General features: G+C 29.8%; 2 protein-coding genes across 2 annotated transcripts; both read right to left on the bottom strand.

Moving 5' to 3' along the window:
* Window positions 1-1,725: 1,725 nt before the first annotated feature.
* LOC126657317 (oligopeptide transporter 4-like) lies at window positions 1,726-5,548 on the bottom strand. The gene is made up of 6 exons (XM_050351987.2): window positions 4,869-5,548; window positions 4,676-4,773; window positions 3,274-3,846; window positions 2,860-3,112; window positions 2,591-2,773; window positions 1,726-2,489 (listed from the first exon to the last, which is right to left on the bottom strand). Exons 1-6 carry the CDS (start codon window positions 5,370-5,372, stop codon window positions 1,863-1,865), a joined length of 2,238 nt encoding a protein of 745 aa, XP_050207944.1. The 5' UTR covers window positions 5,373-5,548; the 3' UTR covers window positions 1,726-1,862.
* An 11,001-nt stretch (window positions 5,549-16,549) lies between these two features.
* Window positions 16,550-17,438, bottom strand: LOC126674015 (uncharacterized). Its single transcript, XM_050368369.1, has 3 exons — window positions 17,262-17,438; window positions 17,130-17,133; window positions 16,550-16,965 (listed from the first exon to the last, which is right to left on the bottom strand). Exons 1-3 carry the CDS (start codon window positions 17,436-17,438, stop codon window positions 16,550-16,552), a joined length of 597 nt encoding a protein of 198 aa, XP_050224326.1.
* Between the last annotated feature and the right edge of the window lie 109 nt (window positions 17,439-17,547).

Here is a 17,547-nt window from a genome sequence, read left to right as displayed (position 1 = left end):
CGTCCAGAAGCTTTTTCGACAGATTATTTGAACCAGCAAAATGCTCAAATTACTGTTTCTTCTTGGCAGCTCGGATGGAGAAGAAGACTTCGGGTTGGTGAATATGATGATTTATGTAATTTGCTAGATCAGATTGAAACAGTTTCTGCTTCTCCAACTCGTCGCGACCTGGTTCTATGGCATTCTGATTCAGTTTACACGGCAGCAAGTTTTGTGAAGCTGCATTTTGAATCAAAAAATCTGCAGTCAAGTCCGTTCTTGGTGAGTCTATGGAAGCAGAAAATTCCACCTCAGTTACAGTTCTTCATCTGGCTTCTTTGCAAAGATCGTGTTACTTCCAAGGGCTTCTTATTTCGGAGAGGTTTGATCTCGGAGGATCAACTCAGCTGCACTTACTGTTCAGCTCATGAAATCAATAGTAATCACATCATTCTTCATTGTTCATCGGCTTGGAGGGTTTGGGATGCTTTTCTTCGTCTTGTGGGCATAACTGGTTGGTCTTTTCCGAATGACCCGGAGAGTTTTTATTATCAATGGCTAGGCTTAGCAAAATCTAATACGAGGAATCTTTGGGGAACGATTTGGTTTTTTAGCGTTTGGGAGCTGTGTAAAGTTAGAAATAAAAGGACTTTTGACCAAGAAGTAGCAAATTATGAGGATCTAGTTTTTGTTTGCATTGTTAAGGGGGTGAATCATTACAAAATTCACAACCAGAGTTTTGATGTTTTTAGAAATCTAGCTTTTTTCGCAAGAAGCTAGTTTTGTATTTTTTTTCTCGCCTTCCACTTCTTGTGGTCGTGCTAATATAATAATCATTTTTCAAAAAAAAAAAATCAGGTGGAAATAGTTTCCTTTGGTTTGTTTAATCGTGTGATGAGTTGTGGGTATTTATTCATTATTGGAAAAAGAATCATTTATGTCTTTAAAATTTGATTTCAGAATCAAGTAAGCCCTAAACATCCATAAAAATTTAATATATATCTCTAACGCCTAAAAAGGCGAACAATTAGGCCCCGTTTTTAACTTATGAATGAGACTTTGGGGCCTGCTTGTCGAAAATGAGGGGTCTTGTTCATTTTTCAAGACGTAAGGAACATGTTTGAACCATTTCGGACGTCAGGACTTATTTGATCCTGGAATCAAATCTTAGGAGCATACATGATCATTTTTTCTTCATTATTCTTATATCAAAGTTTTAGTGTTTACTATTATGGTTTTGCCCGATTCCATGGAACCAAGGAAATGGATTCTTTAGATTTTAGAAGAAAAAAAATTAAGTTATGAAATCAAAATGATTATTATGTTTGATAATTAGATTTTTGACTAAAATCAACTCACATAATTAAGAATGAATTAGTATTTTATGATTAAAAAACATTTTAAATTTGAGAAGAATAAGTTAGATTGACCTACCTCATAATGTTTTTAATAATCATTCGTTGTGTGCTGGTACGCATAGATCACGGGAATTGGGATCTCCATCTCATTAATTTCAGATTGGCATGAAAAGATTAGACCTATTTTCTCTAATTATATGCCTAAAATTTATCTTCATCATTTGACACTGTATACATATTTTTCCCTAGAATTGAAAAAGAATGCTACTCCTAAGGAGTAGAGAATTTTGGCAACGAGACCCAACCCATAATGCACAAATAACATACGACAAGCTTAATATAAAATCTTTAATGGCCTGGACAAAATGAAAAAGAAATTTGCAACTGCTAAAACGAAAAAATAAATGCATATTTATAACATTCTGAGACATCTTAAACCCAACACAATACCTAAATAATAAAACATCCTACAGAATTACAGTTCTAACAAATATAAACTTAAAACTATGAAATTATATGACAGGTTTAAAACACTGGGCATCCATCAACAACGACACCCCGTGCAGTTGGGCAACGAGCGAGCGGACAGTGCTCAGGATCAATATCAGGATCAGCTCCCCACCAGTGAAGATTAACATTTCCAAGTCCCAACGTCAAGTAAATAAGAACCGCCATGAATGCCACTCCGGCATCAAGAGCTGCTGACAGAACATAGTTATACCTCTGCCACCAGTTCTTTCTATACCTGAAGATGAAAAAGTTGAAGATTGTTCCCACCACAATCCAGGAATTGTAGTTCACTGCTGTCGCCGGTGGCATCATAGCTGTTGCTCCGAGGAGTACAGGGAGATTAATGAGTGGTATCCAAGTTTGTTTTGGGAATTTCTTGTGGAACAGCCATACAATGACTGGTCCGAGTAATCCTCCGAGGAAAAACCAATTAAGAGCTGAGTAGTTTCCGAGAGATCCGAAAATCCTCTTTGGCCCTACTAAACCCCAGATGACTGATGCATCAAAGAAGACACGAGAGCTGGGGCAAGTCCAAGGACTATTCGAGGGAAGAAGATTGTCCTGACATATGTGTTCTACTGAACCAAGAAGCCACCATGCTACACACAGGTTGATTGTTCCAGCAATGATTGTTCCGACAAACTGAAATATTTAAGTTTCTTGAACTTAGTTATCGAATTTTAAAAAGGAAAACAATCAAATTTATTACGGGAACAAGATATATGAAAGAATTAGATAGTTACCTGGACAATGAACATGGATCTTGGAGGGATCTTCATGTAATGGCCTAGCTTGAAATCACTAAGAAAGGAAATTGCCTGAGCCATGCTGATGTAACCATAGGTTTTGAAGCAGACGTTGGCTATAGGTCTTCCAGGATATATAAGTCCCATAACATACTCTGTGATGATATTCAGTCCTGGTGTCTGCATAATGTGAAAAATTGATTATGTCATTTAATACATGAGATAATTGGAGTATAGAGAGAAATAAATGTGTGGATCGATCATACCTGATTCGTAGTGGCCGTGATAATGCTAATAGGAAGGGTGAAAATGAAGGCAAGGGCAGCTGCAAATATGAGTGCCCACCATGGCATTTGAACTTGATTTTGCATAAATAAGCATAGTGCAAGGGAAATAATAAGTGTCACAGCAAGAAGCACATAAAACCACCATTGAGGAATGTCCTTGTAGTTCTTCATTAGTCTTGTATGGACATCTTCCTTTCCCTTAGAAGAGGCTTTATATCTCTCATAAATTTCCCTGTAAATTATAAGTTAGCAACTATATGTATAGCAAGCATAATAATTCTCTGAGAGTTGGCCAAATTGCGCCCTAAATACTTTTACAAAGAATAATTCTATAAAGAAACCACTATCAAAATCACGAAGGAAGTGAATCCGAAGAGCAAGTCAATATCATACCTTCCATGAAACAAGGCGACATGAACAAGAGTAGCTGCAATAGTGGCAAATCCAAGTCCATAAGTGACGGCAAAGAAAGTGCTCAAGTGCACACGTCCCATCTTCTCATACTGAGGCAAATCTATCTCGAAATGGTCATTGATGATGCCGGTTATATTGTATACTGCCCCTTGTTGATCGAACAAGTGAGAAGATATGATTGGATATGATTTAGCACTGTACGCGTTTAGTCCCCAGTAACATAATGGTGTCATCACATATACTATCAATACATATCCTGCAAAGACATTGACGATTGCAAAGAAAGGACTAACAAGAGGGCTAAACAGAAAAGAAGCTACTGTCGACCAGTCCAACGTGAAGGCCCCGAGTCCTAGTCCTCGCATTCCGGATCCAATTTGCTGAGCAGTGACTGACTTTGGGAATGCATAGCATACCCAAGCCACACTTGTTAATGTTTGGAACAGGTAACCAGGAACTAAGTACCATACAAAACTACATGTCATTGCAATCATGAAGAACTTTATTCTTGAGGTCCGTCCATTTTGTTTTTCTTCTTTTTCATGTAATGTCCTGCAAATTTAATGAACATATTGTTATATAGTTTTCATAGTGTAACTTGCTTGTAGATTCAGCTAACTAAGTATCAAACAGGACAGCTTATTCATGGATCAAGTGGGAAATTGATTTGTATCTAAGGGATGGGGAAACAATAATTAAAAAGATCATTGAGATACTTTGGAAAAGTTGTTTTATGGGTATGATACAATCAACTGGGATGATGTTGATAGGCTATTGTTTGGCTTTTCATGGGAAGGTGGTGAATTAATGGTGATGATCTATAATAGAAACAAAATAACACTGTAAGATCACATGCATTGCGAGTAAAAATTATATTTTAACCAAGACTTGGCCTGTACTCTGCAACATAGAGGTGCTTTTCCTCTTTTGTCTTTGCTTCTGTTGTTAGCAGGTTCAGCAATGTAACCATTTTTTAATTTATAATTACAAAACAAAATAAACAAATGTTTGTTGACAAGGATTGGAATGAAACAGCAACGGATACCTAATTAGTTTAGAAAAGCTCTAAAATTTTAGGTGCAGTGCACATAATTTAATTCAACAAGGAAATTCCCAAGAATCCAAACTGAACATCTAAATATTTTGGCATATTTAAAAACACTGACCTATAATGACAATGAAATCTTTACAGATTTTTCGACAGAAAAAAGATAATGACAATGAAATCCCAACACAAACAAAACATAAAGTTTTAGAGCACTAATTATTATAAATTTTTTCAATAACTATAACTTAACACCAATATAAAATCATAGTTCCAATTTCAACGATTATGTTGAATCGAATTGACAAAAAAAAAACCAAAGAAATTTAGACTTACGTGAAAAGGGAGATCTGAACAAGGGTGCTTGGCCACCACATGTGTGCTGGTTCCACTACATATTTCCTTAATAACCCAGCCCAGCCATAACCCAAAACCTGCAGATTAAACAACCAACAAAATTTAAAAATCTGCTTAAAAGATGAAGCTGAAATAGAGGGTATTTGTAGAATTGTATATAATAAGTACGCACCTGTGTAGTGATAATAAGAATCCAAGAAGCAATAAAAGAGATATTCCGTCCGTAAAAAGCTTTAATAATATTAACAATGTCAACCGCATAAGCAGAACCGCCACCAAAGGCACTACCAGCATTCGCAAATATAGAAATCAAAACATGCTCCTTAACATTAAACGGTCCCGGATTAAGCGAAAACTCACGGTCACCAAAACCAGGAATTCTAAACTGGGTTTTAGGAAGAACGGCAGCCATGAAGCGTCCGATAGGAAGCGAAGCAATCTGAACGGTGATCTGGGTAATGACGAGTGGCTCTGTACGGTAGTAAAAAAACTGGTTGAGAAAAGAGAGAAGACAGCACGATATGATACCCAGAAACCACATCCTGAAAGTCCATACTGGAAGTGAGGGATCGTCGGTGGTCGGAACGGTCAAACGGACTTCTTCAATGGGTGAAATATCGTCTTCGTCGAGCGGCTGTTTTGGATTCGGCGCTTCTATCTCCATTGCTCCTACCATAGAGACGGCGGAGATAGAGGAGGAGAAGAGGAGAGAGTTTTTGGGTGAGTGTGGGGAGCAATGCAGAGGATATAGAGATTCAATTCAAGCTTTTGAGTTTGTTTTTAGTTTGGAATCTACGACTCTATTTATAGCCATAATTTTGTTTTCTAAAGGATCTTAATTGTTGAGGATTAAGGAATTATTTTCGATTCAGGACTCCCATTTAAACAAACTTATTTTTTTATACTCTCTCCACCTTTTTTATTCTAAATACTTATAAATTATTAATAAATTATAATTTTTTTAAATTAATTTTTATATTATTTTTATTTAAAGTTCATTGATTTGTCTTGATCGTTTATGGGTTTATTCCACTCCCCCGTATTTGAAAAATCTTATAAAGTTTTCTAAAATTTACAATTTTCTCAATTATAATGTCAAAATAACTTAAGTTAAATCAGTTTCATCATTTATTTTTCAATTTTATCAATGCTTTAATCATTTTTTAAAATAGATAAGTTGCATACATTTAATGAATAAACCAAATAACTGTACTCGTTAAAATTAATTGATATGCTAGTATTATAATTGAAGATGAATTTCAACTTTCAAGTTAAAAATATTAGAATTCAGACAATGTTGCCAAAAGAAATCTGAGAAGTTAGAATCAGAAAACATTAGGGAGATGATTGATTAAAATTTCTTCACCGTTTTAATAGATTAAATTTTATTAAATAAATTGGTCCGCTCTATATGGAAAGTATTTGCCTAAACTTTAATTACTTCATTTAAATTTAATTACGGGAGTGAGTTGTTATGGAATTGGAGTCAAATAGCTTTTACTTTTTACCAACTAATCCAAGCTGGACAATTAAACAATTCTAACTGCTTACTGCTGTACATTTGAACAGGCTAAGCAAATGGTATAAAAATAATCCCTAATTAAGAGGGGGCAGTTGTTAACAGATAAACCAGCTAATCGTTTTACTAAGAATCGGTCTTGAATATTCCGTAGATGAATCACCCTATAGAATCTTTCAAATCATATTTACACTCTTTTGTTTTGTGCCCAAAAATGAAACATTTTACGCAAATTCACAACCTCAACGTTTGTTTTGTACACATTAGTATAATTCTTATCATCAAGCTGTCATTTAAATATAATCAAAAATTCCCAGGTTCGGATTGCAATTTAATTTTTACTTAAGCTATTCATCTAAAAATGTTCCATTCTTTTAATTATTTTTGTTTATAGTTTTTCAATTTTAACACACTTTTTAATTTTCATTTTTAAGTGTAGCCATTTATCCAAATTGGAATTCAAAAAAAGTTCAAATATGCTTTTTACATTGCTTTATATTGTGCCAATTTATTTTTTATCATAAAAATTTCGACATGAAACAATACGAAGAGTATATTTAAATATTGTGCCGCTCCAATTTAAAAAAATGACTACAATTTAATATGAAGAATTGAGAAATAAGTTAATAGAGAATTCAAAAGATAAGGCTATAATAAAAAAAAATAGAAAAATAAGCATTTTTGGATGATTAAGTCCAATACTTAGACTATGTTTTTAGTCCATACAATTGGCCCGGAAAGAATTGCTATTTTACATAGAATAATTGTTCTTTATTTTAGTTCATAAAATCACTATTGTATAATGTGGAATAAACATGTCTGCTATTTCATTTTTTATGAAAAAGTTATTCCATATTTTACGGAAAAAAAACTATTTTATTTTATATTATTTCATTTTATAAATCAAACATATGTTAATATTATAAAACAAATCAAAATGAATATTTTTTTTATCATTATCATATGCTGACGTTGACAAATTTAATATTTTTATAATAGAAAAATTATTTTAAAATAGAAAAATGTTTTGATGTAAAGTGACATTCGAACCTAAAAACTATGTATAACGTACTCAGTTCAACTGAACATTCACTCTTTCACATCGGATTATAAATAAAAAATATTTTTTCAACAGGTTAAGGTAGGGAAGGTATTAATTAGAGGCTAATTTTGGTTAGAAAACATTTCAGTCAATTCATTACGATGGAAGTGTGAATTCAAAGAAAAAGACATACATATATCATCCATTTCAGTCGTCTTAACCATTTTATATTTGGTGTGTTCACATCAATCTTTTACAACATATTTTGATGCTCATCTCTATTCTATTTCTTACCATTTATACTAATAACAAAATATAATATAATTTACTAATAAGTTATAGTTCAAATGGTATTAACGCTCAGCAGCAAACTGTTAGGTCGTGGATTCAAATTCTCCCACAAACACTCTCTTTCCAATTATTAAAAAAAAACATATACTATTTACAAGTTAGAAGTTCCATATTTAAATTTTATTCTTGCTGTTGCAAACTTGTAATAATGAAAAAGTTCTTAAAAAATGATGATATTAAATTCAAGAAATCCAATCACACAGGAAAAGTAACCATCCAGAAAATGCATACTATATTCCCTTCATTTCTGGATTTATTTTAAATAAATTTATCTTCTGAGCTATTTGTAGATAGACTTAAGTGGCAATATGCCCCCTAAACTTGCAAGCAATGGGCAATTAACACATATATTAACTTTGTGGGCAAATCAGTACACGAACTTGATGATTATGGACAATTTGCCACATTTTAGCAATTTGCCCCCTTAATTTGTAAGTTAATTGTCTCTTAAATTGGCAATTTGCCCCCTTAACTTGTAAGTTAATCTGCCAAAATGGGCTAATTGTCCATAATCAACAAGTTCGTGTACTGATTTGCCAACAAAATTAATTTGTGTGTTAATTGCTCATTGCTTACAAGTTGAAGGGGTAAATTGCTACTTAAATCTGTGTAGATATATGCAATGATACTTTGTCCCACTATTAATTCTATAAAAAAAATGAATTAACTAATTAACTAATTAGCATTTTTTTCAATAATATAATGAAATATCATTGACTATGTTTATAAATGGATCTGATGGTGTCAAAAACCAAATATTCTCAACTTTTTGTAATTGAATTTTTTAAAAAATTGTAAATCTATCGCGACTTAATAGTTTCGCTAAAAGTCTATCCAATTTTTTAACATTAATTTAATTGTGCATATATTATAATCGCATTTTAAAATGAATAGAAAGAAATATAATTGCCGATTGAGATATTGTATGATTTGGAAAACTAAAATTTTATAATTTAATGCCAACTTGACATGCCATGTATACGCAATTATAAAATAGCGGATTATAATATAATTGACCCAATTTACGAATTACATGGTGCAGTGAATTTATTTTAGAATTCTAATTGAGCTTCTTTTGCTGTTCAATATGTTTACTATACATTAATAGAAATACAAATTGCATGAAGCTTAAATAGTTGCATTTTCACGGATGATTTATATGCATGACAGTGTGTGAATCGCCAAATAAGAGAAATCGTCAAATACTTTTTTATTTTTCCTCTCTTTTTCTTGGCCTTTTATTTATATTATAATTATGAGTTATGACTCACTAAAAATTGTGCACCACATCTATATCTATATCTATCTATATATTTATATAATTGAGAGGATCAACCGAACTCTCTCATTGATTCTCACAAAATAAAGCATTCTCATTGATTCTCACTAAATAGAGCATTTTCATTAATTCTCACTAAATAAAGTATTTTCATTAATTCCCACCTTTTTTAAAACACTTATTATAAATTTAGTTTTTAATTAAAATCCTAACTCAAATAAATTACTAATTCTTATCTAATTGAATTGCTACTAATATGGATAACAACAAACTACTTATGATATTCAAATAAAAAAAATTGTAAAATTGTTAGTGTGGGTGTTTTGATGATAATAAGTGGATACAACTTTGTTTATTTCTTTAGTTTACTGTTTACGAGTATATAAAAATCGATTAACAATTAATGTTAGATGGCACTTTTTTACAAACCAAAGTATGTATTCATATTTTTTTTTATTAATCGATTGGAGTAGATATATAATTAACAAAATCTTAGATATCAATTTTTACAGATTCAGCATATAACCAGTTTATAATTTGGGGATTGGTTCAAAGAAGAGAATAGTCTCAATGTGTAGCTATTCTTATTCTTGGATAACGATGTAATTGATTTTTTCTTAATTTTCTTTATGTTTGTATCTATTGAAAACATTTGTATTCTTTTATTTTTTTTAATATTTGTATCCATTGCATATAATAAAAATAATATAGGTGTTTTGATGATAATGAGTGGATACAACTTTGTTTATTTCTTTAGTTTACTGTTTATGAGTGTATAAAAATCGATTAACAATTAATGTTAGATGGCACTTTTTTACAAATCAAAGTATGTATTCATATTTTTTTGATTAATTGATTGGAGTAGATATATAATTAACAAAACCTTAGGTATCAATTTTTACAGATTCAGCATATAACCAGTTTATAATTTGGGGATTGGTTTAAAGAAGAGAATAGTTTCAATGTGTAGCTATTCTTATTCTTGGATAATGATGTAATTGATTTTTTCATAATTTTCTTTATGTTTGTATCTATTGAAAACATTTGTATTCTTTTATTTTTTTTTAATATTTGTATTCATTGCATATGATAAAAATAATATAGGTGTTTTGATGATAATGAGTGGATACAACTTTGTTTATTTCTTTAGTTTAATGTTTATGAGTGTATAAAAATTGATTAACAATTAATGTTAGATGGCACTTTTTTACAAACCAAAGTATGTATTCATATTTTTTTGATTAATTGATTGGAGTAGATATATAATTAACAAAACCTTAGATATCAATTTTTACAGATTCAGCATATAACCAGTATAATTTGGGGATTGGTTCACAGAAGAGAATAGTCTCAACGTGTAGTTATTCTTATTCTTGGATACTGATGTAAATTAATTTTTCTTAATTTTCTTTATGTTTGTATCTATTGAAAACATTTGTATTCTTTTTTTTTAATATTTATATCCATTGCATATAATAAAGATAATATAGGTGTTTCGATGATAATGATACAACTTTATTTATTTCTTTAGTTTACTGTTTATGAGTGTATAAAAATCGATTAACAATTAATGTTAGATGGCATTTTTTTACAAACCAAAGTATGTATTCATATTTTTTTGATTAACCGATTGGAGTAGATATATATTTAACAAAATCTTCGATATCAATTTTTACATATTTAGCATATAACCAGTTTATAATTTGAGGATTGGTTCAAAGAAGAGAATAGTCTCAACGCGTGGCTATTTTTATTCTTGGATAATGATGTAATTGAATTTTTCTTAATTTTCTTTATGATTGTATCTATTCAAAATATTTGTATCCTTTTATTTTTTTTAATATTTGTATCCATTGCATATAATAAAAATAATATAGGTGTTTTGATGATAATGAGTGGATACAACTTTGTTTATTTCTTTAGTTTACTGTTTATGAGTGTATAAAAATCAATTAACAATTAATGTTAGATGGCACTTTTTTACAAACCAATGTATGTATTCATATTTTTTTGATTAATCGATATAATTAACAAAATCTTAGATATCAATTTTACAGATTTAGCATATAACCAGTTTATAATTTAGGGATTGGTTCAAAGAAGAGAATAGTCTCAAGGTGTAGCTATTCTTATTCTTGGATAATGATGTAACTGAATTTTTCTTAATTTTCTTTATGTTTGTATCTATTGAAAACATTTGTATTCTTTTATTCTTTTTAATATTTGTATCAATTGCATATAATAAAAATAATATATAATTTAAATTTTAACACTAATGTAAAAATATAAACTATTCATTAATATTTTTATTATTAATTTAGATTTTTAATTCTCACCAAATATAATTTTCTCATTAATTCTCAACAAATAGAATTTTTTCATGAATTTCCACTTTTTTAAAACTACTTATTTTAATTTTATTTTTTAATTAGTTTTCTATTTATCCATATGTTTGGTTTACCACTCTTTTTAGACTTCTAGAGTATATTAACTACCAAATTTTGATTCTAAAAAAAAACTACCAAATTTCATAATAAGTTTGCCAAACTTTATAAATCCAGTATACTATCAAAAGGCAAAACACAATAGCACAATCAATTTCATTCCATGAATATCAAAAACCTCTTTATCTTCTTTCTGTAGATTTCATCGTCAAAAAATTAAATAGTTTGTTATTGTTAATATAAGTAAAGATCATCGTTTTATTGAATTTGTAAAGATATAATAATAAAATAGTATGAAATTTTTTTAAATATAGAACAAATTTTTTGTTTGATTTACTACGTAAGGCATTGGGCCTTAAACCTGATGACAAGCACTTCTAAACTATTAGCTTGCTTTGAATCAATAATGATGACAATGGGCATCAACAAATATTATGTTGATGATATTTTCATTATACCACTTCAAGGCTATATTCGTGGACCTCGAAACTTTATCACTTTCACTGAATTAACCTATTTATTTAGTCGATTCATTCTTGAGAAAATAACAGAAAAGCCAGAATAATCACCCACTTTTTCACAAATTACCATTTCAATTCATTTGTTTACTTCCTTGCAATTATTCTTTCATCAAATACCAGCTCCCACTCTTAGTTTTCAACCAACACCACCTTCTTCCCTAGCCAACACGTGTATACAATTGAGAAAATTACACCAAATCACCCAAAAACTCAAAAGTTTGTATAAATCACCCAACTTTTTTTTTTTGCAAAAATCCCTCAATTTTAAAAGATTCTTTTCATCCCTACCTTTTAATAGTTGTGATTACTATTTTATCCCTATGGTGTATTTTACCTATTGTGTTTTCATTACACCTAATAATTTCTCCTCATTTTACATAAACCGGCCAATTCTAACCGAATCACCACCGGTCAGACCGTTATTAGCCGGCCAACAGTCGGACCACCGTGGTCAACGCCGGCCAACGGTCGGACCACCGTGGTCAACGCCGGTCAACGGTCGGACCACCGTGGTCAACGCCGGTCAACGGTCGGACCACCGCGGTCAATGGCCGGACCACCGCGGTCAACGGTCAGACCAATGCCGGTGAACGCCAGTCGGACCACCAATGGTTGGTGGTCTGACCATTTTTAATAGTTGGATCAATACTTGTTTAATAATTAAAAATTAAATAAAACATCATATTGGGGTTAAGGGGATTTGAACCCTTGACCTCTTACAAGAATGACCAAGTGCTTTGCCATTAAGGCAAAGGCTTATTGCTGTCAACATTTGCTCTATAATGTATATATATATTATATACATCTGATTATAAATTTATTAGAATGAAATTATTTTTATAGTATAAATTAAATATAAACTAAAAATCACTTTAAATTAAAATTACTATTAAATAAGTCTAATTTAATTTATTTAATAAATATTTACACAGTAAAAATATAAATATACATATATTTATATTTTACACTCTTTATTAATACATGAGTAAGACTAGTAAGATATTTCACTTGTTAAAATTAAAAAATATAATGGTTTGTTGGTCAAATCCGAGGTGGTCGTGGTCAGATACGTGGTGGTGGGACCCGCCATGGTGGGCAAAAATTCAATATAAACCTAATAACGACTTAATGTCAACTAAATGACAACTTAATGTTAACTTTATTATTTATACTATTAAAAATAATTTATAAAATGACAAATAAAGTAATAGTAATTTAAAAGCAAACTATCTAAGATTTTATTGACATGAGTCGAAAGTAAATTTAAAATAAATAAACTGAATATAAACTTAATATGAACTCAATGTCAACTTAATATAAACTCAAAGTAAACTTAATATAAATTTATGTCAACTTAATGTAAATTTAATGTTCACTAAATATCAACTCAAAGTAAATATTTTGAAAAATAATTATAAATTTTAAATGAAATTTTTTTTTATTATAATAGTAAAATTATTTTTTTATAATTCATACTTTTAAAAATAAACTAATTGTAGAATGAAAGTATATTATTTAAGATTTTTCGCAATGATTTATGTAAATTTAATGTCAACTCAACGTCGAATCAATGTAAACTCAATGATGACTTAGTGTCAACCCAATATAAACCTAATGTCAACTCAACGTCGAATCAATGTAAACTCAATGATGACTCAATGTCAACTCAATATAAACTTAATATAAACTTAATATGAACTCAATGTCAACTCAATATAAACTCAAAGCAAACTTAATGTGAACTTAATATAAATTTATGTCAACTTAATGTAAATTTAATGTTCACTAAATATCAACTCAAAGTAAATATTTTGATAAATAATTATAAATTTTAAATGAAATTATTTTTTATTATAATAGTAAAATTATTTTTTTATAATTCATACTTTTAAAAATAAACTAATTGTATATTGAAAGTAAATTATTTAAGATTTTTTGCAACTATTTTTGTAAATTAATGTCAACTTAACGTCAAATCAATGTAAATTCAATGATGATTCAGTGTCAACCCAATATAAATATAATGTCAACTCAACGTCGAATCAATGTAAACTCAATGATGACTCAATGTCAACTCAATATAAACCTAATATCAACTAAATGTAAACTTAATATCAACTCAATGTCGACTCAATGTCAAGTGAATGTAAATCTAATATCAACTCAATGTAAAATTGATGTAAACTACATGTCAATTCAAAGTAAATGTTTTAGTAAATTATTATAATTTTAAAAATTAACTTAATATTAACTCAACGTCGACTTAATATCAACTTAATGACGACTCAATGTCAACTCAATGTAAACGTAATGTCAATTCAATGTAATCCTAATGTCAACTCAGTGTAAATATCATGTCAATGCAATGCAAACCTAATGTCAACTCAATATAAATTTAATGTCAATCTGAAAAAGTAAATTATTTTAATTTTGAAATGTAACTTAATATCAACTCAATGTAAACTCAATGTGAACCTAATATCAACTCGATGTGAACCTAATGTCAACTCAATGTAAACTTGATGAAGGTTACATGTCAATTTGAAGCAATTTTTTTAGTAATTTATTATAATTTTAAAAACTAACTTAATATCAATTAAATTAACTTATATAATTTATTTTGAGTTTATATCGAGTTGACATTAAGTTAATTGTGTTTCTAATATATTAATTTATAAATTTATTTTAACTTAATTTACTTTAAGTTAATATTTAATTTACACTAGTATTAATTTAATTAGAATAAATTAATTTAAATTTTAACAAGCGTAATATTTTATTAGTATTTTATAATAATATATTATTTATAATCAACCATTTTAATATGTTTATATTTAGTTTAAATGCTTTCTTATACATTATTAAAGAGTATATGTATATATATAAAAGAGTAAATAAAGACAACAAACATGTCTTGCCTTGATGGTTAGACACATGGACAAAGAGTGAGAGGTCATGGGTTCTATTCCTACTAACAGCAAATTTATATTTTATTTAATTCTTTTAAAATCTCACCACTATAGTTGATTGCCCGTTGACCGTTGGTTGACCGCCGTTGACCGCGGTGGTCCGGCCGGTCGGACCGAAAATTGGTCGGTGGCGGTTGGTTAGTTTGTCTAACCAAATCCACATTTGCCACGTGTCATCATTTGATTGATTCAAACATAGACCAATAAAATGTTGACAAATATCAAGGACAATACTGTCTCATTTTTTTTATTTTGGATTATGAGAGATTTTTGTAAACTTTTTATTTTTTTTGAGAGATTTTTGCCAAAATCAAAATTGTGAGGGAAAAGTGAAACACCATAGCATTTTTAGGGGATTTGTGTAAAAAACCCTATACAATTCTCACATGTGTCGCCCTTCTGATTTTCATGTTCTTTCCTTCTTTATTGATTTTTTTTACCGTTTTTTCAAATTTTTCCTGATTTCTCTCATTTCTTCTTCCCTCTCTCACACGATCTCTCTAATTTCAATCGTTTCTGCTTCTCCATTTACAGTTTTCTTGTTCCTTCCTACTTTTTAGCCATTATCAGTGTAGTGTCTAACGTGAATTTAATTTTTAGGGCTCCACATTTGCTATTAACTATATTACCTCTATAAATATCATCATGGTTATGTCTACAAGATCAACTCCTACAAAAGAAAAAATTGATTCTGTTGCTCCTGTCAAAATGAAGCGGAAATTAGTAAAAAAAGCGCAAAAAGATGTTGAAGGAAGTGTTGTTGCTTCTGCCTCTGAGAATGTTAAAGCAAAGGGAAAGAAGGTGGATGACACTGGTTTGAAAAGAAGGCGTTTGGCTTTTGATGTTGTACTTGATCCTAAGAAAGTTGAGAAATCCTTACATATTGAAGAACCAACTCGTTTCGTTCAGGTATTTTTTTTATATGTGTATTTTTCATGTATAACAGATGTATTTTGATATGTTAGGTCATGTTTTGTTTTAAAATTAGTTTATTAAATAAGCTTTTTTCATACATGTATCATTTATGTATATTATATGTATCTTACAGTTGTTTTCATTTTAAGTTTTCATTTTTGATATGTTAGGTTATGTTCGGTTTTAAAATTAGTTTATGAAATAAGCTTTTTTAATACATGTATCATTTATGTATATTATATGTATCTTACAGTTGTTTTCATTTTAAGTTTACATTTGTAGGTTCTAAGATTTGTGTTTTTTTTAAATATTATATACTGTGTTGGTGATTTCAATCCTGTTTCTTTTGCTCCATTACAGAATCGGTTGATTGATACCTATTTCCCAAATAGTGAAGTTACTCGAGATGGATTGAGTGTCATATTTTTTAACAAGGTTTTCAAGTTGGATGAAGACGCGGTTAAATTGGCTGTAATTTATTATGTTGTATAATGTATGTATAAAGTATGTTATTCTGATATTGAAAGTTATTATGTTGTATAATGTATGTATCTTACATATATAATAAATGTATCTAAACTTAACATGTTACCGGATATGCATATATAAATGTTCTTGTGATACTGAATGTAATACTTGTGTATCATTTATGTATCAGACTTGTATAATATATGTATCTGCAATTAATATCATATCGGATATGTATGTTCTGTGCAATTAGAAATTGACATACAACAATCTTTAATGTATCAGAATTGTATATAATACTTGGAAATTTATAATAGAATAAAAAATACTGAAAGAAATGATAATCTAGGTAGCTTTAGGCATGTTTCGGCATGTTTTCCTATTATGTCCAGCTTGTCCGCATTTTCCACATTTCCCTTTTTTCGGATTTTCCCACTTTGACGTGTACCTACTCTTTTTAGGCCTTCCAGTTCTTGTTCTATGTTGGGGTGGTAAGACAATCATGTTCTTGATATGTTCTGGAATAATCCATTCTTCTTCCTTCTCCAATGGATATACGGTTTCAGAATATGTCGCTAACATAGCTGCATTTGTATAGTATCTTGAACAGTACGCATAAGGTTCAGTCTTCTTGTCGGCTAGAAATGCTACGTCATGTTTACAAGGAATTTCATCGATATCAAACTTTTTGCATGTACATGTTCTCTTGACCATATTGACTGTGTATTCTTTACCATTCTCGAGAACTGTTATGATATCATCTGAAGATGGTTTCACATAGTATAATAAAAACAATATCAAGATACCGTTTATATACATATTTGATACATAGAAGAGACAAATTTATGAAGTTCACAGCAAGTCAGATATATAAAATATACATACAACATAAAATAGTGTTTGTACTTTATAATATGAGATTTACATACCTGTAGTTTCAGTGAATTAATGTAATTGACGCTTTCAGATACCATTTACATGTATCATCGATACATTTTACAAAAATGTTCTTTTGACATGATTTGACTGTCTTTTGCTGGTAGTGATTATTAATTACATGAAGTCGTAAGCATGCTTGAAGAGTTGCTTTATCTTTGAAAGATTGTCCAACTGTCAGATCTATATCTTGTAGTGGATCTGATACTGATTCTTGATTTTGATCATTGTTACAGTCTATTGTATCAATTGCAAGAAGTTTTGTATACTGACCTATTTCGACGAATGTATCAGACATGTATCAATCATGTATCGATACAGTATCTTGATCTATCTTTGATTGTGAAATAGCTGTTGAAACACTTGATGATGCATCTGGAAGAATTGTTTGTATCTGGTTAGTATCA

The sequence above is a fragment of the Mercurialis annua genome, linkage group LG1-X (assembly GCF_937616625.2).
Source record: "Mercurialis annua linkage group LG1-X, ddMerAnnu1.2, whole genome shotgun sequence".
NCBI lineage: Eukaryota > Viridiplantae > Streptophyta > Magnoliopsida > Malpighiales > Euphorbiaceae > Mercurialis > Mercurialis annua.
This window is presented reverse-complemented; position numbering and strand designations above follow the sequence as displayed.